The sequence below is a fragment of the Corvus moneduloides genome, chromosome 2 (assembly GCF_009650955.1).
Source record: "Corvus moneduloides isolate bCorMon1 chromosome 2, bCorMon1.pri, whole genome shotgun sequence".
Lineage (NCBI taxonomy): Eukaryota > Metazoa > Chordata > Aves > Passeriformes > Corvidae > Corvus > Corvus moneduloides.
In genome coordinates this window covers 106,946,687-106,973,884 of record NC_045477.1, presented here as the reverse complement: position 1 = coordinate 106,973,884, position 27,198 = coordinate 106,946,687, and the positions used below count along the sequence as shown (strand labels likewise).

Genomic DNA, 27,198 nt, shown 5'->3' with positions numbered 1-27,198 from the left:
ATAGGCTTAAAGAAGCTGCACAAAAATATACATATTTAGACCTTGAAGCACCTGCAGAACAGACCTACCTGGCTTATTTGTTTATATGCCAATCTGCAGGTGACATAAGAAAAAAGCTGAAAAAGATGGCTGCGACGCAGGACATATGTAAATTGTTGAATGCAGCCTGGGAAGTGTATCAGAATAGAGATTCAGCAGATAGGGATAGACACCAGCACAAGAAAAGGGGTGATCAGGGAACGTCATCTTGCCCACGAAGAAGGGGCCCTCCTCCTCCTTTTCCTCTAGACAAAGATAAATGTGCTATTTGTAAGAAGAAGGGACACTGGAAGAACGAGTGTCTGATGCAGGTGAAAAAGATGCCCCCAGCTCCTGAATTAGCTGTGAATGGGAACTGATGGGGACTGAAGGCGTCACCCCCAGCGGAGCCTTCAGTTGTAGCTAAGCTGGGGAAAGATGATGCCGAATTTCTGGTGGATATGGGGGTAACATATTCTGCTTTAAATACTTTAAAAGGGAAACTGAGTCAAGATACTGTACATGTGATCGGTGCCACAGGGGTAAGGAAATCAAGGCCTTTCTTCCAACCTTTAAAATTGAAGTTAGGAAAACACTGGGTGACTCATCAACTCCTTTATATGCCAGATTCCTCAAAGCCATTATTGCGTAGGGATTTATTAGAGAAATTAGAAGCAGAAATCAAATTTTCCAAAGAAGGGGGAGTGAAAGTTATAATTCCTGAAACTAAATTTGTCGAAGCAGCTGCTATTTTCATACAGAAGAATTATGGAGAAATTCCCAAAGAAGTTGAAGATGCTGTCATTCCAATAGTGTGGGCCAATGATTTCCCTGGGAGATCCTAAAGAACTGAGCCTGTGAGTATCACACTCAAAGTAGGGGCTACACTGGTAAGGCAGAAACAACACCCTTTGAAGTTAGGAGGCTGTAGAGGATTAGCAACTATTATTGAGAAGTTCCTTAAATTTGGGTTATTAGTGGAATGTGAATCCAAATATAACACACCATCCTGCCAGTAAAGAAGGCTCATGGTAAGAGTTATCGATTAGTGCAGGATTTAAGGGAAATTAACAAAATAACAGAGGATATACACCAAATTGTAGCAAACCCCTACGCTCTTTTCACCACACTGACAGATGAATTAGGGTGGTTCACCATTTTAGATCTTAAGGATGCCTTCTTCTGTATTCCTGTGCATAAGAACAGCCAAGAACTGTTTGCTTTTGAGTGGGATAGTCCTGAGACAGGGAGGAAAACCCAGCTCACCTGGACAGTTCTACCCCAGGGATTCAAAAACAGCCCAACAATATTTGAAAACCAGCTGGCAAAGGAAGTGGAGGAGTGGAGAAGACAAGAACCAGGAGTGGTTATTCTTCAGTATGTTGATGATATCCTAATAACAGCTAAAATGCGAGATGACTGCATCCAGCTCACTGTAAGTCTGTTGAACTTTTTGGGACTAAGTGGGTGTAAAGCCTTGAGAGAGAAAGCACAGGTTGCCAGAAAAACTGCTTGGGGCTAGAAATCTTCTGTGGACATTGACAACTCAGGAGGGAATGGAAGGAAGCCATCTGCCATCTTCCAGAGCCCCACACCATGAGAGAGATGCAAGCCTTCCTGGGAATGGTAGATTGGTGTTGCTTATAGATCTCAAATTATGGGCTACTGGTAAAACCTCTGTATGGAGCCCTTAAAGCAGCCAAAAAAGGAACCATCATGTGGACAGAGAGCACATGGGCTACATTTAAACAGCTGAAATGCTCCTTGATGTCAGCCCCAGCTGTGGGGCAGCTGGACTTACCTTAGCCTTTTGAACTCTTTACACATGAGCGACTGAATGTTGCTCTGGGGGTACTGGCGCAGCACCTTGGAGACCAGTGAAGGGCTGTGGCCTGTTTCTCAAAACAGCTAGACAATGTTAGCCAAGGGTGGCCTGGATGTTTGAAAGCTGTGGTGGCTACTGTCATCCTGATACAAGAGGCCCGTGAATTCACCCTTGGGCAGCACATTGTCGTGTATGTACCCCATGCAGTGATAACTGTGCTGGAACAAAAGGGGGGGACACTGGCTATCTCTGAGCAGAAAGCTTAAATATCAATCTGTGTTGTTGGAACAAGATGATGTTACCCTAAAAACAACATCTGTTGTAAACCCTGCAATGTTTTTGTCATCTACATTAATTGACAACATGCCTGAGCATGTTTGTTTACAGACAATAGAAGAGGCCTATTCCAGCAGACCAGACCTGAAGGATGTGCCTCTGGAGAATCCAGACTGGAACTGCATACCAATGGAAGCAGCTTCATGAGGAATGGTAAGCGAGTGACAGGCTATGCAGTGACAACCACGGATAAGGTGATTGAGGCAGAGGCCTTGCCATCAGATGTATCATCACAGAAAGCTGAACTCCTTGCACTAGCAAGAGCTCTAGAACTGACCGAGGGAAAGAAGGTGAATATATGGACTGACTCTAAATATGCCTTTAGTGTTGCCCATGCTCATGGAGCCATCTGGAAGGAGAGGGGGCTACTAACTGCTCAAGGTGATGAAATTAAGCATGCTGAACAGATCCTTGTGCTCCTGCAGAGTATTTGGAAGCCTTCAGAGGTAGCCATTATGCATTGCAGAAAAGGGGAAAACACCTCCTGAACTGGGAAATCGCTTTGTTGATGAAACAGCAAAAAGGGCTGCAGAAAAAGGCATTCTTGCAGTGATATCACAGAAAGAAATAGATTTGTCAGAGTTTACCCCCAAATACGTTCAGGACGACCACAAGTTAATTAAGTTTCTTAAGGCTGAGGTTAAAGAAAGTGGGTGGGCTGTCACCCCAGGGGGACAGGTTGTAGTTCCACCCCTGCTCCTTAAAGAAGTAGTGCAGCAAGAGCATGGAAGTACCCACTGGGAAGCAGAAAATCTTTTAAAATCTGAGGAAGGTAGTAATAGGGAGAGGAATGGCTGATACTGTACACTCTATAACAAGCAAGCGTGAAATCTATTGTAGGAACAACCCTGACATGAACAAAAGAGTTGTGTTAGGAATAATGAAAACAGGAGATCTCCTGGGAGATTATTGGCAAATAGATTTTGCTGAGATGCCATGTAAGGAGGGATACAGGTATGTATTGGTATTGGTTGACACCTTCAGTGGATGGCCTGAGGCTTACCCCTGTTGCACCAACACAGCAAGGGAGGTGGTAAGTTTTGCTCAAACATGTAATTCCAAGGTTTGGGGTTCCTTTGGGGATGTCATCAGATAGGGGACCACACTTTGTTGCAACAGTGGTCAGGGAAGTTACCAGGATTCTGGGAATTACTTGGGACCTACACACACCATACAGGCCCCAAGTAAGTGGCAAACGTATGAATGGAATACTTAAAACCCAGATCAGTAAGATCTGTCAAGAAACATGGGATCAGGCCTTGTCTACAGCCTTACTGAGATTCCACATACAACCAAGGCAGAGAGACAACATAAGTCCCAATGAATTATATGGCAGGCCGTATCAGGTTCCACATACCCACGGGGAAATTCACATGAAGGGTAGAAATGATTTACGGAAGTACTTAGCAGCTTTAAGTTAAACTTTGCAGAAGCTCCAGAGACTTATCGTGTTATCTAGATTGGTAGGACTGGACACACCTGCTCATCCATTCCAGCCTGGAGACTGGGTCTATATTAAATGGTGGGACAGTGACCCTCATAAGTCAAGTGGAAAGGACCATTCCAAGTTTTGCTAACCACTCTTACTGCGGTCAAGGTTGCTGGCAAAGGACTGTGGATCCACTACTCCAGAGTGAAGAAGGCTTCTGCTCCCGAAACCATCAGAAAAACAGAGACTGATACAAATCAGGATGATATGGTTTAAACTGTTCTTTACATGTCTGTCATCCGCCCAGTTGGTAACCATGACTCAGGGTTGGCCCATGATCTGCGTGGGACTTTAGTCCAAAATGTATCCAAAGCTCTTAATAACAACAATTGCTGGATTTGTACCCAAGTGCCACCTCTCAATGGGAGTAGTAACTGGCCACTGATTGGCATTTTAATGGAAGTGAACTGTACCAAACGGTGGGAATGAATCAATGAGATCCTTCTGCTTCCTATACCCCTGAGCAGCTTAATAGATTGTGGGAACAATACTGTTCCCTGCACACTCGTAAATGCCACAGGAAAGGTCATTCTTCCTTCATATTGCTGCAAGACCAGATTCAGGAAAAGAACAAACCCAAGAACTGTAAGAAAGAGGGAACTGACATCATGGAGACCAGGTCTACCACTTGGGACAGGCTGGTATTGGGTATGTGACAATGAGGCCTGGAAAATCCTGCCCATAGATGAAGATCAGGCTTGTGCCCTTGGGGCTGTAATTCCAAATATAACAATATTTGATCATATTGAAAATCCAAGCAGAAGGAGGAAAAGATCTATTAATCCCCTTATTGCATGTCCCACACTCTTCCATAGTATAGTCAGAGCTCTGCTTCCCTCTTTCGGAGTAGTTGAACTGGAGAGGGCAGTTGTAAACATCTCAGCCATTATTGAACATATTGAACAGCATACTACAGCTGCAATTTTGGCCTTACAGGAAGAAGTTCATGGTCTGTCTCCCGTGGTTATGCAGAACAGAATAGCTCTCAGTTTCCTATTTGCTGCACATGGACATGTATGTGCTATTATTAATACCACCTGTTGTTCTTATGTGGCCCAGAGTGGAAGAATTAGGAAGGATTTGGCTGAAATTTGGAAGGGAACTCAAATTTTACATGAAGTAGCTTCCAGAAATAACACCTTGAATTTCGACCGTATCTTCCATACCCTCACCTCATGGTTACCAAACTGGGCCTGGATAAAAGAAGCGTTCGTAATAGCTGTATAGTTGGCATCTTTGTGATAGCTGGTGGGATAGCTGGTTGTGTAAACTGGTGTTGGGGTTAAATGTGGAAATAGAGACTAGACAAGGTAGAGTCTTGTTAGTCTCTTAAAAAGAGGAAAATGATGCTGTTTTGGTTTTTACCTATATTTCTTTTATATATTCTCTGTATTGTTTACACATATATTTGCAGCTTTGTAGTTTGCTGTAGCATTTTCCTAGGCAGAAAGACAAAAATTCCAGGACCCCTGTGCTATCTTGGTTCTCCTTTGAAACCACGGTTGAAACCAGCTTTTTGAGACATATTTTTGTTAACAGGGCCTGGTCTCCCCTGAATGGGGGGAGAATTTAGATGATACTAGAACTGGGAGGGATTACTTCACAGGGCATGTTGCTAACTGGGGGACTCTTGTCAAATATGCTAATGCGCGGGATCTATAAAAATTGTACATGCGCCACACGGGGTATGTATCTTCATCATTTTCCACCTAACAAGCTGTGCACCTGAGGATCCTTATACAAAGGTACCCCTTTTTATCACCCTAACTGTGTCTGGCTCATATTTTTAGGACCAGAGAAAAGGCATCAATGGTACACCCACACTCTTGACACAGCCCTGGGACTGAGGGCCCGATGCGGCTGCTAATGCTTGGCAGTGCACAGAGAAGTAACCAGACACACGTTGCTCCTTTCTATGCAATAGATATTGCAAAGTAAAAGTCAATAATATGTGAGTGGCCAACAGTTTAAGGATGCATCTCACAGTCCTGCAACAGGCTCCTGCACATAGGGTTATTCTTTAAATGCATGAGGTTAAAATTGACATCCTGCACTTCAGTACTACATACATCACCCCACTGAACACCAAGATCACCAAACAGCAAGGAAAAATAAAATACTGAGGCAACAAACTAAAAAAATTCAAAGTTTACTGATACAATTCAGGAAACTGAAAGCTTTGATTAACTTTGATAAGAGATCACCTGCAATTGATTGAATAAGCGGAACTTTTCACTACACTTTTCTTATTCCAGAATTTTACAATCTTTCCTCCTCCTCCAGACAGATTATTAAACAAAATGTTCCATACAGGTATTAACTAATACCAGCTGGAATTATAAATGAATAGCTGAAGGTGATTCTTCAGCACATAGAATAACTGGAGATGTTGGTATCTCAGAGCTATTCTAAGCTAACCTACATGATTCCTGGGTGATCTTTGCCCTGCTTCTCAAAGGTTAATTAAAAAAATCTGCAAGTTTATCTTCTAAGAAAATTTGTTAACAATCTTTTGATTGGTTGTTTGCTTCTTCTCAATGTTTTGAACAACTGTACTTTCTGTCACACTGTATCCACAGGATGATGGTATTTACATTCATTTTTGGTTTCATTGGTCACTGATTTCACAGTGTTGTTCTTCTGGATTTTAGCATCTGCACCATTCCAGCGCTTGGAACAATGTTGTTAAAAAAAGACCAGCACACCTGCTCATGTAATATACTATTATGACACATTTGGGTACAAAGGCATGCAAAATTCACCATGAACGTGAAAAGGTCTACCTGTGTTCATCTCATGTAGCAAGTGGAATGCAGAAACTTTCCCTCTTCCCATGTACAGTAAGAACTGCTAGGCACTTGTAGCACCTACCTAAATGAAAGGCATAGGCCAGGCCTGAAAACTGCAGGATTATGGAGAATTTACTTCAGTTTTCCAGCTTAAAACCAGATCCCCAGATCTGAAAATATTAATATGACTTTTGATAAGAGACTTTAAATATCAGAGCTAAAGTCAGATTCAGCCTTGTTACATTATTGTCTTTTTAAATGCAAATGTAAACAGTGGGTTGGTTTCTTTTATTTTATAGATGTACTTGCTTTTCACAAGACTTGAAAAATGACAATTTTATATGAAGGAACCATCTTTTATGAGAAATGGAGTTTAATATCTATGACCACTATATAGGTTATGCATACATGAAAAGAAAGATGAAGCTTGAGGCTCCATGCAAATAAGGTCATCATACAACTGAAAATGCTAGGAATGATCAGGCTTGTTTTTTAAGAAAGTGGACTTTTGGAGCAGTTATTTTGGAGCTCTCAGTCATCCAGGGAAGATTTGCCACAATCAGAATAGAACTGCCCATCTTTTTAGAAGGTGTCATGTCAAACTGTACAGTAGACAGATCCTAACACCTCCAGCTTAAATCTACAGCAGTTGTATTTGACAAGAGTAACCACTGAGCTGTGAATAGTCTTATTTTTATGAGCATAACAGATTTAACTTTTGTGGTCTTTAATTAATCCCAGATATAAAAAGCTCCTTAAGTACCTCTTATTTACCATGACTTACCTTGCATCTGTTAACTAAGTGAAAAACACTATAAAAGCACAAATTGTGCTTAAAATGGTTTGCAGTTGAGAAAGTGTATGGCAATAAACTAATTTGAGAAGCCAAATGTATGCAGGTTTAAAACAATTCCTTTTTCGCAGTGAGAAATAGAGGAGAACTTTCTGTCCAAGTTGCTAATGGAGACAATTTTAAATAGTCCTTTCTTACAGTAACAGCAGTTGAAACTACTTAGCTCTTTTCATTTCCCACAGATGACTATTGACTGAGTAATTACAGCTATAATCTCTTCAGTCTCTTTACAAAAGTTTTCTGCGGAATTATGTCATTAAGACAGAGCTTACTGTACGTAGCATGCCTATAATTCAATTGTGCTTAATGGCTCTGACCTACTTAATTTTACCTATTTTCCTTTGTATCTGGAATTTCATGAATGCTTTGTCATAGAAGTTTATGAAAGAGGTGACAAACAGAACATAAAATTTTCGTTTATCTATTTAAAGATACTGACTTACTGGTATAACCACAGGAAACATCCAGATGCCTATGAAGAATCAAAAACCTTTTAGAGAAAACCCCCCTATTTTTAAACTTAAATTCTATGTTTTAAGCACTGTGAAAAACTGTATTTTTAAAATCTATGTCTGAAGTATATTTGCTCCTCACTGTCCTCCCTCCAAATAAATGAGCCAATTTTATACATATTTACAGTATTTAATAAAGATGTCCAAATCAGCAAAAGTTTTTACATAAATGTTTCAGCACTTAAAATACGGAGAAGCATTTAATTTGCTCTCAGCTCAGACAGTAAAATTAAATGGAAACATAATAGCCTTCTGCAGAAAGAATGCATTAAACCATTCCTCTCTGTGGGAGAGGCAGTATCTCAGTATGATTAACAAAACCAAATTTAATTCAAGCAGTTATTAACTCTATCCCAATTTAAATGCTTAAATGTTTGCTGCCTGACTGATAAATAATCAGCTTCTTTTGGAGTCTGCATTAGTATGTTTTACTAAATCCTTGAAAGTTACTTGATAAGGTTTTCTATAAATTCTTTGGCTACATACATTAAGGAAGTTAAATACATGTGAAATCTACCAGCTACGAGTACCTTAAAAATAGTACACATTTACAGATTATACAGGGATCAGAGTGCAAATGTCAAGAGAGAATTGTTTTCAAGGACTAAGTTACTTACAACATCCATTTTTACATCCCAAACAGAAGGCTGTAGACAAAAAAAATTGCGATTCTTAGATTTAGAAATCTCTTTGAAGAGCTTCTTGATCACCTAAAAATGCCTCAAACTGAACCATTGCTTCATCTACTAATGTTATCACTTTTAATTATGAGATATAACCTGCAGTGTCTGCCTCTCTTTTTTTCTTTTGAAGAATATAGAAGTTCAGAAACTGCTCATATAAAGAACAGAAATACTGGTTGTATTCCCATATGGAATTATAACGACTTTAGATTCTTTTATGTCTTCTGAAGATATTTTTGTAAGCAAAATATGAAAGCAGAAATCCATGTCAGTCCTCCGAAAAAGCTCTGGGTTATAGTGATTTTGTGAAAATGTTTAGTTTTCTTCTTGCAGCATTTCTTCTATTTCTTTATCCCAGTTTTCATCACGCTTTTCTGATTCTGTCACCACCTCATACTCTTGAAGCTCTTGTTGTAATTCCTTTTCCCAATCAGCAGTTTCTTCTACAAGAGATAAATGATATGTAAGAATTTAACTGATAATACTGAATGTTGCTTATTTATATAAAACTAGATAAATTTGCACTGAATCGCTCTTATATCCCCTAAACTTCATGGGCTAGTCTCCTTAAAAATGAAAGAAACTTCAAGATCAGAAATTTCACCTTCTTATTGATCACAAGTAGGAATTAATTAATATACAAGGCTATATTTCTATATGCATACTATAATAAAGATATAAAGAGCAAATACACAGCTAAGTCATTATGCATGTCTCTTTGCAAGATAATTTTCTACTCTACTATCAACTGAATCTCCTTTTCCAGTTCTAAATCTCCATAAAAAAAAGAAGTTTGTAGAAGTGTTGAAGTGTGAAAATCAAGATCAAATACTGTGGCTAGTTTAAAACAAAGAAGAAGGTACTCTCCTCACTGACTTTTGTAGCTAGGCAAGGTCATTTAATCAGGGTTAAAGGTAACCATATTTCATACTTCACGGAAAAAAATTAGTCAGAAGGCATTCCTGTGTTGTTAATCTCTGTTTTAATTAGCTCTACCTATCATAGGCAAGAGTGTGGGGGAGGAGATGGGTGTTTGATGTGTTCCATGTTGGTTGGTACTTCAGCCTAGATAAGAAGGTACGCAATTCCAGAGTCCAAGTCAGTACGGCCAGCTGAGATTTCTCTGAACAAGTAACACATTCATGACCTACTGAAACACTTCCATCAAAGAACTAGATGCAAGAAAGTGATATTACTCATTACAATTCCTCAAGCTTGGCTATGTATTGAACAGAAGGAAAAAAAAAATCAGAAAACAATGATTCAGCAAAATCCAAAGCACATTTTAAGAAAGTTCTGCAAATGTTGTGATAAGCATCTACATATACAAGTGTTGACATAGTAAATTGTGTATGGCCAGAGCCACATCATCACAGACTCTTTTTATGCTCTTTATACTTATTTTATAAAATCTGAACTATTTTAAATATTAAGCTCCATTTAATCTCTTCTCATGATTCTCAGAACTATTTGTTACATTTTAACTGTAAACCTTTATAGGCAGAGGCCTCTTCAGGCTCATAGTCTGGTGCAAATGTTGCCTTTTTAGCTGGTGCCAAAACAAAAAAAACAGAGTCTGACTTCCAAATACTGTACTTTACCTACAAGGATGTCAATTAAAGAAAAAAAAATTAATATGCAGAAGAACCTATGGAAGAGAAGGCAAGGAAAGGAGGAGATAAACAGAAAAAACACCCCACACTCCCTTTCATAGAAGAGCAATCTAAAATTCTTAGGTACTTTGGATTTAAACCACTCACAGTTAACATTCTGTGTAAGATGTGGTTTGACCATGGGGAAGATTATCATTAATTTCTGCAATATCTCACTGATGGTCATTTCATACACTTTGGAAAAAACTGTCACAGATCTACTTTCCTAAATTGAATTGCAACTTTTTTTTTTCTTTTAAATCAACCTGTCTTAGAATTGCTTTATGTAAGAAACAGAGGTAATAGTAGCTTTACCTTCTACTACTGAAGTCTCTTCTTTCTTTTTGTCTAGCACTAGTTGTTCCATTTCTTTTCTGAGATCTTCCTGATTCAGATTACAGGCATCAAAAGCATCACTCACAAATTCTGATACACCTGGACTTGTGGAAATCTCTTCCTCATCCTGCAACAAGACATTTTAGTATAAACTTACCCAGACAGGGTGAAAAAAGGCACCAATACATACTTCTACTCGTGACTGCTTTTAAATAGAGCTGGCAAAACCCAAACTTATGGCATTACTCTCACAACTATTTTTCTTTATTGGCTATTTGTCCTTAAGAGTATTTTTGTACAAACAAAAATGGTAAGACAGCTGTACTGAAAATGTTCTGCTTTACATTCTAGGTTGTCTTTTTGTGTTCTCTTAACAACTTTAATTCTGATTTTGTAATCTTCAGAAACAATAATAAACTCCTGAGTAGTTTAGAACAGGACCTAAATATTAAAAATTTGACCACAATTCAGTAACAGTTTTCTAGACCAAAGTGAGATTAAGAGAGGACTGTTCTTTGGAAATCTTTGCCTGCTGGCAAGTGAATGCACAGCTCTGCTTCTGCCAAGAGTGTTCTTTGGCACCAACTTTACAATCCAGAAATGAACAAGGGTCATTATGTGTCTAAAGTAAAGGTTTTTGCAGTACCAAGCAAAAGTGAAATAAAACAGTGTTGCTATTGCAATGCATAATTTAGATTTCCAATACTTCAGCCTGACCACTGCTTGAAGAGTTGGACAGAACATGGCACACAAATATATTTTTATGAAGGTACTGCTAGTGTCTCAGTGCAATGCTAACCTTCTATTCCAAACATTTTGAGAATTTCACTCTTGAGAGTAAAATCACATCTTATCATAATGTGCAGGATACTAAGGAAAGCATTCTTCAGATAAACTACTGTTTCTGCTACTGAAAATGAGTTTCAAGCCTATATGCTAAAAATTAGTAATACAGCAAAACAGCAGCAGGTTAGGACTGTCAGATACTATATTATTATGGTTTCATAGCAGAACTTACTCAAGAAGATGCATAATTACTTATTAAGGAACAGCTTCACATACTAAACACCAGATAAAATATAACAGCATTTTTACCTCTTGTGATTTTATTTGAGGCTTGATTGTAATAGGTGGTGTTTTTGGCCGTACTGTTTCTGTCAAGGGAGGGAAAAAAAAGGTAGATTACATTTAAATATATAAAAATCTCATTTAATTTGCATAGCTATTAAATATACAAGGAAATACTGTATTTTAAGGAATCCTTGTGGTTAAAGGCTGAATTTAGCCACAGGTGAACCATTTTCAAAAACAAAGAGAAGCAATTTTCTATTCTTTATTAAGACAAATTTAGCAAGCCATTTCCTCATTATGACTCCACTTAAAGAACAGGACCTCTCTGAACCTCAAAATGACATCCCAAGATCTTTAAAGCTACAAATGCATAGACTTGGTCATGAAATCCAGTCACTGTCTATCACAGTTCTCCCACTCCCCTGGCTGGGTACTACTACTGACATGGGCACTGGTTAGCTCTCGGGCACACCAGACTGCACATGTACTATGCACAACGCTAAGTGCACAGGAGAACAGTGTTCTGCAAAGGCCTGTTTCACACAGCCAAAGGAAGTCACTAACAAACAAACCCTAGAAGCTGGTCCCAATTTCCTAAGAAAACTCACTGTGCATTCCGTATTTAGAGCATGGTGCTAGGAAGACAACGATTGTTTACAAGCAAGGTTAGATCTTTTCCCTGGCAGGTAAAGGAACACCCCAGCTTTCTTCCTCGTGTTAACTCTCACGAGAGAGGACTTACAATGAAGACCCAGGTGGCTGCAAGAACAATTAACATACAGGGGAGGCTGTGGTACTGGTGGAGTGCTTGCTTAGCAGTTCTCTTTGCTCAAACATGCAAAGCAGCTCTCAGCTTGCAGCTCTGCTTCCTCCAGGGTACCCAGGTGGACTCTTCCTGATAACTCAGCAATTTCTGAATGGGGAATTTTTTTGTGTTTAATTTTTAAAATTAAGACCAGTTTTAATTAAAATCATTCCCTAATTGGTAGCTGTCACTGCTTGTATAGCTCTTCTACTCAATGCCCACTCCTCTGTCCCATCTTCTCTCTTCCTTCCACTTCCCCATCTCCAGAGGATCTCTCACCATACCCAAAGAGGCTCTAGCACTCCCTGCTTGGAGAAGCTGCGGGACATGGCAGTAACTCTTTGCTGTTCAAGAGGGGTGCCTCAGGCCCCACCTGCTGCTCTCATGCAGATGGGACACGGCTGCTCTGCACTGGCCCATGCCCCAGTCAGGTGTGACTGATGCACCATTAGCATTATTCTGGACATACTGGCCTGGCATCATTTTCTCCACTGCTGGTGTGCTCTCATCCCAAGGTAACTCAGTTTACATCTACAGAGCTACCTAATATCTAGAGAAGGGCTAGAACTTGGCATTTTGTTATAGATCTTACATAGCCTTTACACTAGAACGTGGAATATCTTCCATTTGTCTCTTCTCTCTTCCTTTCACATCAACCACGTTAATTTAACTTTCTGAAAAGAGCAGCTAAGGCAGAGACAGAGAAACGGAAGGCTAATTCTGTTTTATAGACACTCAGCTTTGAGAAGAAACCCTGAACATTATGAAGAACTACCAACAGGCAATTACTTCCAGTTTTAGCCTCCAATTAGGGAATCCAACCCTCAAAAAGGTTACTTAAACCAAAAATAACACGTAATATTCAGAGCTTCCCAAATTGATGCAATTTCTGAGTCAAACAAAACATGCATTTACTACAGTCTGGTACATGTATCTTTGCCATTACAGCACATACAGTCACTAGGACAGAAAATCTATCTGCATATCCCACACTGGTGGTTTGAACTGTAGAAAAGCTGCAACAGGCCAAAAGGCAGTGTTGGTGGGGTTTTTTTGTTTTTTTTAAATGAAGATATGTTTTGCTTTAGTCTCAAAGGGAATTTTACTAGAATCCAGCAACTTTCACTTTGAATGGTACTTTCCAAGGGTTTGAATGACTCAAACATAACATTTTTATTGTTCAATAGGGTCAGATGCCATATCTCCTGTAAAGTTGAGACACTTCAGTTAAAACAGCCATAGTTTTGGGACAATAAACAACTGTCCTGAATAAAAGTAGTGGGAATGGGTGCCTCTTGGTCTGCAGTAGATTCTGGAGTAGTCTGTCCTGTCAGCATTGCATGGATATTAACTCAAGAAACTACTTTTTAGAAAACTACTTTTTTCACTCTACATGGGGACCTTGCCTAAGCTGACACAGGCACATTCCAAACAAAATCCTTGAGAAACACGAGACAAACTGACAACAAAGGCACATATGCAACATGGAAGCCCAGCTTTGTAATGCCATCTGTAGCCTCCCCTTCACCCCACAGTTCAGCTGCCTGTCCAAGGAGCCAAGGCCCACCTGAGTAACCTTAGCTCAGAGTGTGCAAAACAAGTTGTGCAAAAGACCTGTGAAAAAGTCTGTAAAAAGAATAAGAAAGGCAACTCAAGAGGAAAAATACCTATATAGAAAGATATTATATTCAAAAAGAAGGAAAAAGAAGTTAACTTGGCAGTGATCAGCTGGCTGTCAGTCAGGCCAGCAGTGTCAACAGGACATAAGTATTAGCGGATTTCATGGATGACAATTCATTGATACTGGGGATATGAGAACAGTTCCAAGGTGAAGCAAAGGCTTTCTCCTCCTGCCCAATGCCTACCCAGCCTGCCAAGATCCTTCAGGTGTCTTACCAAGGGTGGTGAGTGTACCTAGGTTAAGCCTAGATTTAATGAGCTACTGGTTATCTTTTGCATTTCTGTCAGTAACTGCTTTGTACTCTTTAAGCTGCAAATATTCCTGCTTGCAGAATTTGTTAACATGCAAAGAGGTCCAGTGGTTCATAAGAGGGTCAGTAAGAATCACCTGTAGAAACTGATCAATGTAACTGAAGATACCTTTGTTGAAAAAGCTTTTTCATTTCAAGGCTGTATCCCAGGTAGCCTCCTGGTCCCCATTTTTTCTGTTTCCACATCCTGCATGTGTCTCTGCCTCCAGCATCACAGTCATTCTACTCCTGTATCACTCGCTAACTTCTGTTTGGCACGAGGGATGAGCAAAAGCCAAGAGCAAGCCACATGCCAGCTGGCTGGGTTGGCTAGTACTTGCTGTCTGATCAACTGAACCAAAGGTATCTCCTACTTCTTTTTGACAAGTCAAAAATCACACCTGGGACCAATAACGGTCATGAGCTGTCACAAGCTAAGTACAACATTTCTCCTCTTGAGATTTCCACTCTTCTGACAAAATTGGCTGAAACTGGAGAACAGCTTAAAAGCACCAGGAGCCTCCTCTTCCCCAGTCTACACAAAGACACCAAGTATGGTGAGAGAAGCCCTGATTTAATAGGCAATCCAGGATAAAAATGTGATGGCACCTGATGTATACAATGAGCATTTGTTGATGTCTAAAAATTTTTAGCTTTTTAAAAATATTTGTAGCTTTGTAGATTTCTTAATATATAGTTGTACAGTTTCTAGCACTTCCTCACACTTTAGGACAGTAGTTACCCTTTCTCATACATCATGCCACAGTATTGAAATTCTGTTTGGTCTTATTTTCAAGACAAAGGGTTTCTAACAAGGAGATCCTGTTTTGCACCAGCACCTGGGCTGAAGTAATAAGATACTTTGTAGATACAACAAGATATAGGGCTAAGAACCCTTGGAGGGGCTCCAGTGCAGCAGATCCAAAGGTGGGTTACCAGGGCAACTGTTCTCCTACTGAATGTACTTGCTAGATATGCTAATTAATTAAACTTATAAAAATTGTGAAAATTTGATGCTGCACATGCAGATATGTATTATATGAGCAACTGAAAGCTTTCATTAAAAGCTTTCTTTATCTTTTATCTTTATGTTGCCAATTTTAATATTGTTTGAAATTTTTTTTCCCGATTTTAGGCAACAGCGTGACACTAAGTTAATGAACTGTGCTAAAACAAATGTTTCCCATACCTTTCAGTTCACTATCCTCTTTGCCTTTGCTCTCTTCCTTTCCTACTGCTTGCTGTTGAGCTGCAAGCGCGGTGAGCTGTGCAGACTGTTTAATTAGGGACACCCTGTAGAAATAATTTCTCCAGAACACCTCCTCCTTTACACTAGAGAGAACAAACAGATTTTGATTATTACATTTGGAATATCGTTCCTTTTACCATCTAGCAGTGAAATAAAATTAAATATGCAGAGAGGAGGAGTAGACACAGCTGTTATTTAAGTAAAAACTTAAAAAAGAAATCTGTGACATTAACACACCTTAAAAAGTCCATCATTTTAGAAGTTCTTGATCTTTCACAAGGCATTTGCAGTTGACTTGAACATATAATAGTAATGTTATAACTTTAGGAAAAGCTTAACAGCATGCAGCAATACATGGTATGGAAAAATATTATACTGTTCCATCTCTCCTGACAAATTATGTAAACAAACCCAACAAGCCAAACAACCCCATTCTCTTCCCCTCTAAGCCAAACACTCTATTATTGTCAAACTATAATTGTCTACATCTTCCCTAGACATCAGGTGGAACTGGAACATCTGTGGTGGCAGAAGCCATTCCTAGATTGCAGCAGTACTATTTCACTACCTGCATGTCTTTCAGCACGTCCACAGAACCTTTAGTAACTAGGAACTGCCATTGTGGAAATGACCAGCTCTGATAGGTGGAACACTATCCCCTGCCTCAGGTAACATTTCCCTCGAAATCCCTCCAGCAAGAAAAAAAGACCCAACTTTAACCCAGAGGCAACAGAAGGCAGAAATGACAACATCTGTGGGGAGGAACTTGCGCAGGTTAAAAACGAGTGAAGTCACCTTTGCAGCTATTCAGGCAAACAGTGACCACTGAGACTAAGAACAGACAAAAAAAAAAATTAAGCAATGTGGTAGAAAAGGCAAGGATAGCATGACCAGAGGCTGAAGACAGAGCATCAAATAATAGGGAAAGATCTTCAGAACTGACAATAGAGAAGAAGGTAAATAGAACGAAGAGCTGGGAAGGTTTACAAAAGGAGGAGATTTAAGACAGAACATGTAACAAGGGAAGATTTTCTTTCCTTAAAGAAAGAGACTAATGTTGGGAATCCCACTTAAATAGGAAGCTGACTTGTGAAACAACCTTTGGGAGGAGAGTCTGGGACTGGACAAGGAAAAACCGCTCTGGAATAAAGCTCTGCAACACAGAGCTTTTCCCATTTCCTATCCAAATCCAGTTTCTCTTGCTTGCATTGCTGCTTTTTTGGTGACACATTCTATTACCATTTCTTGGAGAGGGAGGGGGGTGGGTCTCTGACTATCTGTAATCACTTTTTTGGGATGTCAGTTACACCAAGAGATCTGAACATTTTTATTGTTGCTTTATGGGTCTTTAGGGGGAAAAAAAAAAATCAGTTAATTTAGCACACTGGGCAATGAAATACTGAAGGCCTCTCCCACATTGAAGTCAACAGGTCCTTATTAGTTCTGTCTCACAGATATACTTCTTTTCTTACCTCCAACTGCTAAACTGCAATGCACATGCAATATCCCATGTGTTAGGCACTAGCAGATAAAAGTATATGTACACATCGTAAGAACATAAAAAATTGAAGGAAGTGAAAAGAACAGGGAGTAATTTATGAGTATTTACAGACACATTGAAAGCATGATGATACAGTTACCAGCAGAAATTACTTACTGTTTGGGAACAAGGTCAAACCTCATCCTATTAAGAAGCTCATCTTCTTGCAACATCACCAATGCAACAGGGTACATTTGATCAAAGTCAAAATGAAACTGCACACCTGCTGGAGGATCCCGCAGAAAATTCCGTTTATCCTTTGAAGAACATATTAAATGTCATTAAATGATATCAGAAAAAGGACACTTATTTCACACACAAGAGCAGCAAAGAAATCTGTAAAGCCTTTATAAAAACAAAAACTATATTGAGGATCTGCTTTGGTTCAAGCTGAAACTGATAGAACTATTTACTCTTGCACATGATCAGTGCAGTGACAGACATATTAAAAGTATCTTGAAAACATGCAATTTAATAGACTTACTTAAAAAACCCCAGTAGTTTTAATTTCTCCAAGAGAAAATTTCAAAGCTTAGAGGAAATTAAATACTTACTGCTGATAAGGCCAGTATTTGTTGTTGAATTGTCTCTTCTTCATTGCTGTCTACCCAGGGAGGCACTGCTGCTTCTAGTGTTGAAAGGAGGAAGATAATTGCATATGTATCACTAGAAAAAACCCCACTCCAAATAACAGACCTTACATAAGGTAACATATAGCGTCCCAAAAGTAAGCAGAGTTACACCAGTAGGACACGTTACTGTGCCTTTTCCTAAACTAAGTCCATGGCATAAGAGAGAAACCCTAGGAATGGATCTTTGCTTATCAGAGATAAAGAAGTAGTAACTAAATAGTTGCTGATCTCTGTTATTGTAAAAATAAAACTGTGGGGATTTCTTTGCACCAGTCAGAACTTGGTGCCTCTTAGTTTAGCTACTGAGGTAGTGCTGTACAACTGGTTAACTTGCCTGCAAATAGTATACCCAGATTCACTTTAAATGTGTAAACTTTATCTAAATTAAGCTTGCAAAGTAACTTACACCCAGAAGACACCAATTCTTTAACAATGGAGAAGAATGTTATGAATCTGTTACGAATTACAACCCATTATACACTGAGGAAGCCTACTTGAGTTCAGCTGGTTTGTATCTTTATGCAGATACTTTCAAAATAGTTCTTTAGGCTGTACAGAGAGGAAAACAAATTAACATAGATGAATAGATATTTATTAATCTCTTCACTGTCAATGCAAATTCAGCCTACAGAGACAATATGATGCATCTGTAGCAGTTAAGTAATTCTTGTGCCCTTAAACTAACAATGCTTATTTGCCCGTGCAGCTGGTATCAGCAAGATCTTTCACCCACATGGATTCGTATCTGATGCTAATGCTCCTTTCATCTGTTACTCCTCCTTTGGCCAATCTAGCTACCTATTTTCATGAAGCTTTCAGAAATATATTAAGAGAAGCCCAAGTTTACTAACAGACAAAAAGACAGAAATACAGACAACACAATCCCAAAAGCAATCTTGCAAGAACAAACCAGACTAACATACTAAGTACAGACACCATGAAAAATTTTATCACAATCCATTTAAAACCAGCTCATTTTCAAGATTAGCAGTCACTAGATATTCAAACTGTCAGAAATTACTGCATTCAGGTAACACATTAAAAAAGATAAAAGTCAACGATGAAACACAATGTGAGAAAACAACTTTGCTAGCACGGTGATCTTTGAGTTTATTTCATAAAGCAGAATTTGCTTAAAAAAGCAAATCTAAGCCAACTAGATAACATAATAGCCTCACTTAAAAATATGATCTTTCTATTCCACCATATGCATTAAATTCTGCCACAATGGGTTTCGTTAAATCGTGTTTCGATAGATTAGTTTCAGATATAGCTCAATTATCCAGCTTTCTGGAAGGTCTCACTTATGTGATGTCAGGCATCCCCAATAAAAGCATACATTACCTGATTTTTTGGTTTGTTGCTCTTGGACAAATTTCTTCTGTTCTTTCTGAAAATCTCCAATAATTGTCTAAAATAAACATTAGGGAATCACAATTAAAAAAAAAATAAAAATTCACTCTTCTTATTTTATGTTCAGTCAGTGCTTTCAAATACAGTGCATATTCTTATATCCATAGTGGCTCTTCTTGTAAGTTAAAGGTCTTTCATGTCAATCATACATTTCCTTTTACTGAAGCATTTAATTTTACATTTAAAACTATTGTGTATGCTTCAAAATTATATTTATAGTTTTATCAAGTTCAGGGGACAGGGAAAAAAGATGGAAAATCTTAGCTGATAACTTGAACATTGGCATACTATGCATATCCCCTTACTGTTTTACCATATCAAATACAGACAACACAGACTGTTCAGACTTATTTAAAAGTATTTTTAAAGCACTAAACACTGAAAGATACCATTGGCCTTACAGAAGTTTCAAGAGTTGCCTAAGAAATAGATCCATTTCAAGAAACTGGACTTCCAAAACTGTAAAGTTGGATTTCAGAATCAAACTGCTTAGTTGAAACAAAATACTTCCCCATTTATGTTGTTGACAAATTTTTATTAAAGAAATCGTATTTAGAAATATCCTACATTGAATTTAGAATTTTAAAAAGTGGAGAATGGTCTCAGAATTTGGCATGCCACAATCTAGAAGTAAGAATGCAAATGTTCTGTGGTTGAAAGCAGAGGCAAAAAAGATGAAGCTAGAAATGAATACTTAAACCACTCACAAAATACAAATTTTATGCAGTGAGGTCTGTGGACCAACAAGCTGCCAAAATGCACAGAAGTGTTCAAGCTAAATCCTGATAAAATTCCTATACTTTTTTTTCCCTTCAGTGTCCCAGTATTTCAGTTTAAGATTACTACCAGTGAGAGAACTACAATAGTGTCAGTTATACAACAGATCATTGTGGTTCCTTCTGGTTTTAAGTTATGTGAATTCTTTCTATTTATGCAATAAAACAATTTATATGGTATAAGAAGAAAGCTTTATTATAATACAACTATGATCTTGTTTCTCCTATATGTAATACTTATTAATTGAAACAGGGAATTCATATTACTCTAAGACATTCACAGAAAAAAGAAAACGGTATTTTAGGCATAAAATACGCTGTAGGTACTTAGCTACAGTTTCTTAGGAGCATTCTTGATAGTGTATTAAATTAACAAATAACCTTGTTACTTGATTTTTCCTCTTTGACGTGGATCAAAATTACATTAGACTCTGCTATGCTGCAGAAAGAAATAAATCTCTGCTATTATCATACAGACAGTTGTCAATGAAATCTGAAGACAAAATGTAAAATGTGATCATAATAGAGTTTCATTTGATGTCATTCGATGATTTGTTTGGAAGACAAGATGAACAGTAATTATATCAAGAAACAGAATTCTACTGTATTAAAAAAAACCAGGCAATGCTGTAGTTTCCCTGAAGGGCTGTCTGAGAGATGGGAGCAGGAAAAGGGGTTTGCCTATGTGAGACATTCCTGGATGCACAACCCTACTACAGCTGGGATGGTTTTGGCCAGTTCCCTTTCCTTTCCCTTCCAAGCTACTCTCAATAGCAAACACAGAACACTACATGGCACTTACTGCTGCCTTTTTCTTTTTTTCTTTGCCTTCTGCCAAGTTTGTGGCTTAAAGCACTGGAAGAACACTTGCTGGCACAAGTTAAGCAACTGGAGCTGACAGAAAGGAACAGAGAGGGCAAGAAGTACGTGGCAGGGTCAGGGTGGGGAAAAGAACAGGACAGTAACAAGGTGTTCCATTAGCTCACTGGTTCTGGGGAAACTGTACCTGTATACCCCTAGGGTCTTAGGATACAACATCCACAATGCCGAGCTAATTCTGACTTCTGCTGCAGAGATGCATTTAAGATGCAAGCTACCTCATCCCTTTTTCCAACTAAATAAGCTGTGGAGCAAAAAGAAACCAGTCCACACATCTTGAGACAGGTATTCCCCAACTGCCTGTCTCAAATTCTTCCAGCCCTTCCACCTACATCAGCATTTTTCATCATCTCTTCTGGTCTTTCTCCAGCGTATCAGCGTCCTGATGGAACTGAACAAACACAGGTGCAGCACTGAGAAAAGCAAGGTGACGATTTTTTGACAAGTCTACCATGAATAAACATTTCAGTCACATCATCATGACAGGAGATACATAATATCTCTTGAAAGGCAATATCTAAAGACAGCTTAAAGAAATGTTACCAAATGTCAGATTTGCCACATGTAACAATGGTAAGCAAACAGATCTTTCAGATCCAGTATCTAGAAATAAATTACCTTATCGATGATACTGTCAATTTTTCCTTCTTCTACAGACTTCTTTATTGTCTGTGCTGTTTCAGCAACGGATTCAGATATCTTTTTTGTAGCAGCAGAGGCAAAATTGAAGAGGTAACCTTTCATAGACAAAAAAAGAAAGACCCGAGAATAGATTTCTTTACATCCAGTTCCCTTTTTACATTTATTTTTCCTTCTCTTTAGACATTTGGATACCTACTTAGAAGTTTCTTTCAAAATAACACAGCTTCTGGCCTACAAAAAACTCCTAAAATTCTATTTATCCATTTCTAGTTTACAATCTTTAACGACGATGATGATGATCACAACTTTCTGTAAATCAAGTATTTATACATGAACCTTGTTTACTAAATCAAACATTCTTAATGGTCCTTGAAATACTCCTTTCCAATGAGTTTTCTGAAGCAATGTGTCTTTCCTGATTTCATGTAAGTATTTTGGAGACATTACGCTATAAAGTAACTTAGCCACAGTATTAAAACAGAATTATATTATTTTTTAAGAAAATTGACATGCACAATAAAGTCTCATAAACTGAGGCAGCAAATCCATGAAAAATTTCAGGAAGGTAACACTTCATTTGAAAGTCTTAGCACAGAAGCTTGCTCTTGATGTTTGCCCTTATCTATTTTGCATTGTCTTCCTCTCTTTATCTCCATGAAAAGCACTGTGGCCCTGTTGGCTCATTTTTCTGAATATATTCAGTGTCAGAAGAACAACGACAAATATTCTGAAAGACTCACTTTTCTTATATTAGCAGTGCTGAAGTGATGAGAGGTGGCAGGGAAAGAACTACGTATACATAGCATGGCCATCTGCACTGTGTTATTCTGTTTTAATTAAGGAGAACAAACTTGCAAGAAGCAAGATGTGTATCATAAACCTTCAGAAACATTAAAGATCAGCTTATAGACAAGTGATTTTAAAACACTGGTACTATTTCTCAGATGACATGATGTCACAAGCACTTTATCCTATCTGAATGGTTCATTACGACTGCAGTACCTCAGTTACAGTACACACATTATGTCAGTGCTGCAGTAAATAAAAATATTGCAGAGGCATCTAGATAGATTGGAACATTTGGGCAAACATCAATGGAATGAAATTTAACAAGAATGAATGCTGGATTCTGCACGTGGGATGAATATAAATTGGCACAGGAGTGTCTAGAGAACAGCCCTGCAGAAAGGGATCAAGGGGGTGCTACCTGCTGGTCAGCTCAATAGGAGTCACATATTTCAGTTATTCCAGAAAATCACCTTTGACTTTTATACAGGGGGTTATCAAACAAAAAACAAAACAAAACAAAACAACCAAAAAACCAAACAAACCAAGCACTTCTGTTTCAAACAAAAAACCACCTTCCTTCTCAAGAACTCTCAAAAAATCCAGCTTCCCTATGGGTTAGAAATGGAAAAAATAATCTTATAATGCAAAAAAGAATTAAAAAAAAAAGTTCCTTTAACACATGTGGTTGTTAGCCACTGGTAGAATGAGTTACTTTGGAACACTGATGTCACCTTTTGGAAAGCTGAGTATTCTTTGTAGTGGATAAAATGTTCTCTTGTTATGATATCACAAAATCAATACCAAAATATGCAGAGGTCTAGCCAATCCTTAAGCAAGACAATTTTTTACATGTAACTTTCACTTACAAGTCACAGAATGGGGATAACCAAACATCCTTCAAGTACTGACTAGCATCTTTTATGCCTGTTATCAGGGTTTACAACCCATCACATGATTCAAGTATAAAAAAAAAGGTTAACTTCTATACTTTAGATATAGACATGTATTATTCCCCTTATGAGAGCAGAGGAAGCAGCAGCCTACTGGACTGCTTACTTCATACCAGCTTTTATTGGTTGTTTCATGTAGCCCTGGAAACTCTCTCATATACAATTGTTTTAGGTGCAAAATATGTAGAGATATTTGCTGTGATATTCTGGCATTATTGCATGAAGTGGTTTTGGCCAGTCCTGGAAGCAGGCTGAAGAGCAAAATGCTTTTTATTTTCACTAAGTGCAAATATTCTTTTGAACTAAGGTACTCATAAGGCTGCTGAAGGGGTGGTACTTAGTCTTAAAAAAATAGGATTAGTGGGGGAAAATAACACTTTCAAATGACTAAGAAACTCACCCTCCATCTTACAAGCCTATGCCTGTATTAAGAATGTGTATCTAGCAAGATTTCTTTTATTAGTTCACATTGGCAAAACAGTCATAATTTCTATAATGGCATGATAATGACTGAAAAATAATGCCTATAAGGCTTCGGTTTTACCAGTAAAGTTCTTTATCTGCCAGGGGATTCTTTTCATACAGCTACCCAGGTTGTAGGCCATGCAGATTTCTAGGATTTCTAGGATTATGTGGTAAAACAGCAAGAAAGCCTTTCCACCACAATCTACCCTGGTGTCACAGACAATGAACCCATGGACCACTAAATCAAATTTTCACTTACAGAGAAAATTATGGGATGAATCTTTATATAGATAATAGTCAATATTTATTCTTCCCCTGAAATTCAAAGCCCTTTTTCCTTCCTGAACAATCAGAGCAATTAGCAGATTAGAATCACTTTACCACAACTAGAGGCATATTTGACCAAACTACACAGACTAAACTGCTGCCGTTCAGACTGCCCAAGACAAAGCACAGTAAGAACCAGCTCAGACTAACGTCCCAGAAATATATTGATTGAGAATTTCAGAGCATCAATTAAAAAAACCCCAAAACCTTTAGATCTGTACTTCGGATTAATTTTATCCAAGAATCCACTACGGTAAAGCAGGAATTTTACTTATAGCAAATTACAGCTTTGCGCCATCCCTGGCAGCGTTCAAGGCCAGGCTGGATCGGGCTTTAAGCAGGCTGGTCTAGCAGAAGGTGTCCCTGCCCATAGCAGTGGGGTCGGAACGAGATCATCTTGAAGGTCTTTTCCAACCTAAAGCATTCTATGATTCTAACAGTGCACACATGTTCAACAAAATCATCAATCCCCATTATTTTCATATGAAAAAATCACAAAACCCCACAGCAATCAATGAAGTATATTATTCTACGTAGACAGACCTATTCTCTCTACAGACAGACCTCCTCCCATAGTGCCAACAGAGCAGATACTTAAAGAAGTGCTGCTCCTTTAATAACAGCTCTGAAAGAGGCGATAACCGAACGACACATTTGCAGCCTTGTTTCCTAAGTTGTATCTGAAAGCCGGCAGCCCCGGGACACTCACTGCCGATTCCCTTGGCCTGGCTGAGCAGCGCCTCCGAGTCCCCCTGCAGCTCGCCCTGCTCCTGGCCGGCCGGCCCTGCCTCCTCCTCCTCCTGCTCCTGCTCCGCGGGGCTGCCCCTCTTGCCGGCGGGCAGCAGCTGCTCCTCGCCCGCCCGCTCCAGCCCCAGCCAGCTGCCCAGGCCGCGCAACATGGCTCAGGGGCGGCGGCCGCGCTCGGGCCGTGCCGGCGCTGCTGCGGAAACCCGGGCGGCCGCTCCGCGCTCCTTCCGCGTGCGCCACTTCCGCCGGGAGCGGCCGCGGGAAGGGGCGGGCCCGGCCGGAGCGGGGCGCGCGGCACCTGTCCCGCCGGGAGCGGCTCCGGTCCCCGCGCGTGCCCGCGCCCGCGCGGCTGCCGGGCCTGCGCTCCGAGGCGCGGTACCTGCAGGGCGCTGCCGCGGGGCTGCGCCCCCCGGGCGGGTGCCGCCCCCTCCCCCCCGGCGGTGCGCTCGGGCTCGGCTCCCCCGCGGTGGGCAGCGGCCGCTCCTCGTCTGCGCTGCCGGGCTCTGGTCGGAGCAGCCGCCTCTAACCCCTACGTAAGTCGGAGGCCTGTTCCTGCTCGGCCGCAGCGCCCCGAGCGCTCCCGTGGTGCGGCACGTTTGGGGTGCAGCGCCCACAAATCCCTGCTGGAGGCGGCAGCTCCTGTAGATAAGGCTGGAGAGAGTAATTCGTGTGCCACTTCCCAGCAAAATGATTTCTTCCAGTATTCGCTTTCAGCTCTCCCTCTCCTAACTCTGTTTCCTTCATCTTTTACAAGTGGCTTGTCAGACCGCCTGGAGTTCTCTGTATCTATTTCAAGTAAACGCGTTTCCTGAAGCTGCTGCGAAATCGCTGTTTTTGCTAAAATCAGAGCGAGCTTTTCATTTTGGTTCCTGTAAGCAAGGTTTAAGAGTTCTAAAGTGGCATGTACTCAAGATTTATACCCTTGTTGAAATTATACCCCCAGTTTTCCTGAAAAGAGCTTTGAAAATGGCTTAGAGGTTTATGATGTAAATGTTGACAACTAAGTTGTCTGAGGTCTGAAGGAATAGCCTGAAACAAAGGTAGTAGACTGGGCATACCCCACAGTATTAGGGTCCAAGTCTTAAAATCTTTGCTATTAAAAAAAAATACATATTAAAATTAAATGGCAGGGAAAAGTTAATCCCTGATGTTCCTTTTTCTCCTGAGTTAAATACATTTGCTGGTTATGGTCATCCTTTTGACCATATTGACAAGCAAAGAGTTTGTTAATTCCTATTACCAGAAATGTAAGAGCATCGATAACAACCATTGTTACCTTCCTGACCTCAGTCTGCTGGAGATCCAGGCCTTATTTATTTTACTTCAGTATAGTAAAGGGGAGCATTAAAATGTTATTGACTAGCTACTGCTTGATACCAGCAGCTGAAGAGCCACAGTGCTTTGATTTACACTACATATTTATATGAGGGCCATTAAATCATGTGCTGTTGCATGTTGTTTTGGATCAATTGGGTGTTTAAGTAAGGAAAGATTTTCTTGACTCTAGAGTTCTTGCTCTGTGTTGAGCCATTGTTCGAAAATTGTTCAGTGATTAGCCTCCGCAGCCACCTGAATGGAATGTGAATTCATTTACAGATGAGATACACATCATCCTGTTTCAGATGGGTGGAAAAATGCATGCCTTTGTTTGCTAAAATGTATAAATAGTAAAAAGTTTTGGTAGTCCTTTTGTGCATTTCACACCCAGCAGCCCTTTCTGTATAGAACTGTAAATTAATACCTCAACTCTGTGTGTTGATCAGCCTCATCAGAACCTGTTTAGGGACAACATAGGTGTTTATCTTACATATTAGTATTTAAGCTGGGACAGGTGAATCCTGCTCCCAGATTCCAAAATGGTCATTTTTATTGTATATTGCTGAAGGTCATTTCAATTTAGATTCTTTGCAGATTGAGTTGTAATCTTCCCAGACATGAATTTATGTTCATCAGATGTACATCTTCGTTGTTTTAGATTTCCAGCTCAAGGTCTGTGCGTGTGTGCTGATTTTCCAATGAAGTACATCCTGGTAACTGGTGGTGTCATCTCGGGCATTGGCAAAGGGATCATTGCAAGCAGCATTGGCACCATTCTGAAATCATGTGGTCTACGTGTCACTGCAATCAAAATTGATCCTTACATAAACATAGATGCTGGAACCTTTTCACCATACGAACATGGTATGAAGATTAGTGCTGTTCTCTGTCACAAAAATATTGGTATTTACAATAACATGTTTTGGTTTGGTTTTTTTTAGAAACCAATAGTATGGTGTTGACTAGTTGTTTTATCATTATTTTGAAAGTTTATTGCTTACTGTGTGTTCTCAAGGACACTGCTCTAAGTTAAGAAACACAGGCCTGTTTTTTTTGAAGATACTGTTATGAGCAGATGCTTCCTTTCTCTAAAATACCACTTTACTGGGAAAATCCTAGCTGTAAGCCTTTTT

The 27,198-nt window shown here is 39.5% G+C and overlaps 2 protein-coding genes across 3 annotated transcripts in view; one reads left to right on the top strand and one right to left on the bottom strand.

Annotated features, from left to right (window-relative positions):
* Positions 1–5,801: 5,801 nt before the first annotated feature.
* SYAP1 (synapse associated protein 1) lies at positions 5,802–24,974 on the bottom strand. The gene is made up of 9 exons (XM_032100723.1): positions 24,711–24,974; positions 21,447–21,565; positions 19,105–19,171; positions 17,683–17,756; positions 17,246–17,385; positions 15,529–15,671; positions 11,589–11,647; positions 10,473–10,620; positions 5,802–8,948 (listed from the first exon to the last, which is right to left on the bottom strand). Exons 1-9 carry the CDS (start codon positions 24,898–24,900, stop codon positions 8,821–8,823), a joined length of 1,068 nt encoding a protein of 355 aa, XP_031956614.1. The 5' UTR covers positions 24,901–24,974; the 3' UTR covers positions 5,802–8,820.
* A 175-nt stretch (positions 24,975–25,149) lies between these two features.
* CTPS2 (CTP synthase 2) overlaps positions 25,150–27,198 on the top strand; it is a 61,668-nt gene continuing 59,619 nt past the window's right edge. Inside the window, exons 1-2 of one of the 2 annotated variants that reach the window (XM_032100715.1) lie at positions 25,150–25,281; positions 26,724–26,929. In XM_032100715.1, the coding sequence (XP_031956606.1) occupies positions 26,764–26,929 (166 nt within the window). In that variant the 5' untranslated portion in view covers positions 25,150–25,281; positions 26,724–26,763. The remainder of the gene's footprint in view (positions 25,282–26,723; positions 26,930–27,198) is intronic. The other variant, XM_032100714.1, reaches the window with a different exon arrangement.

What these genes read in the sequence shown, in the direction of transcription:
- SYAP1 (XM_032100723.1), bottom strand. Translation starts at nt 24,900, where the DNA reads ATGTTGCGCGGCCTGGGCAGCTGGCTGGGGCTGGAGCGGGCGGGCGAG. An exon ending in AAATACTGGCCTTATCAGCA is followed by an intron (nt 17,386 to 17,682) that starts GTAAGTATTTAA and finishes TGTTCTTCAAAG; the next exon opens with GATAAACGGAATTTTCTGCG. An exon ending in CTCAAATAAAATCACAAGAG is followed by an intron (nt 10,621 to 11,588) that starts GTAAAAATGCTG and finishes GTCTTGTTGCAG; the next exon opens with GATGAGGAAGAGATTTCCAC.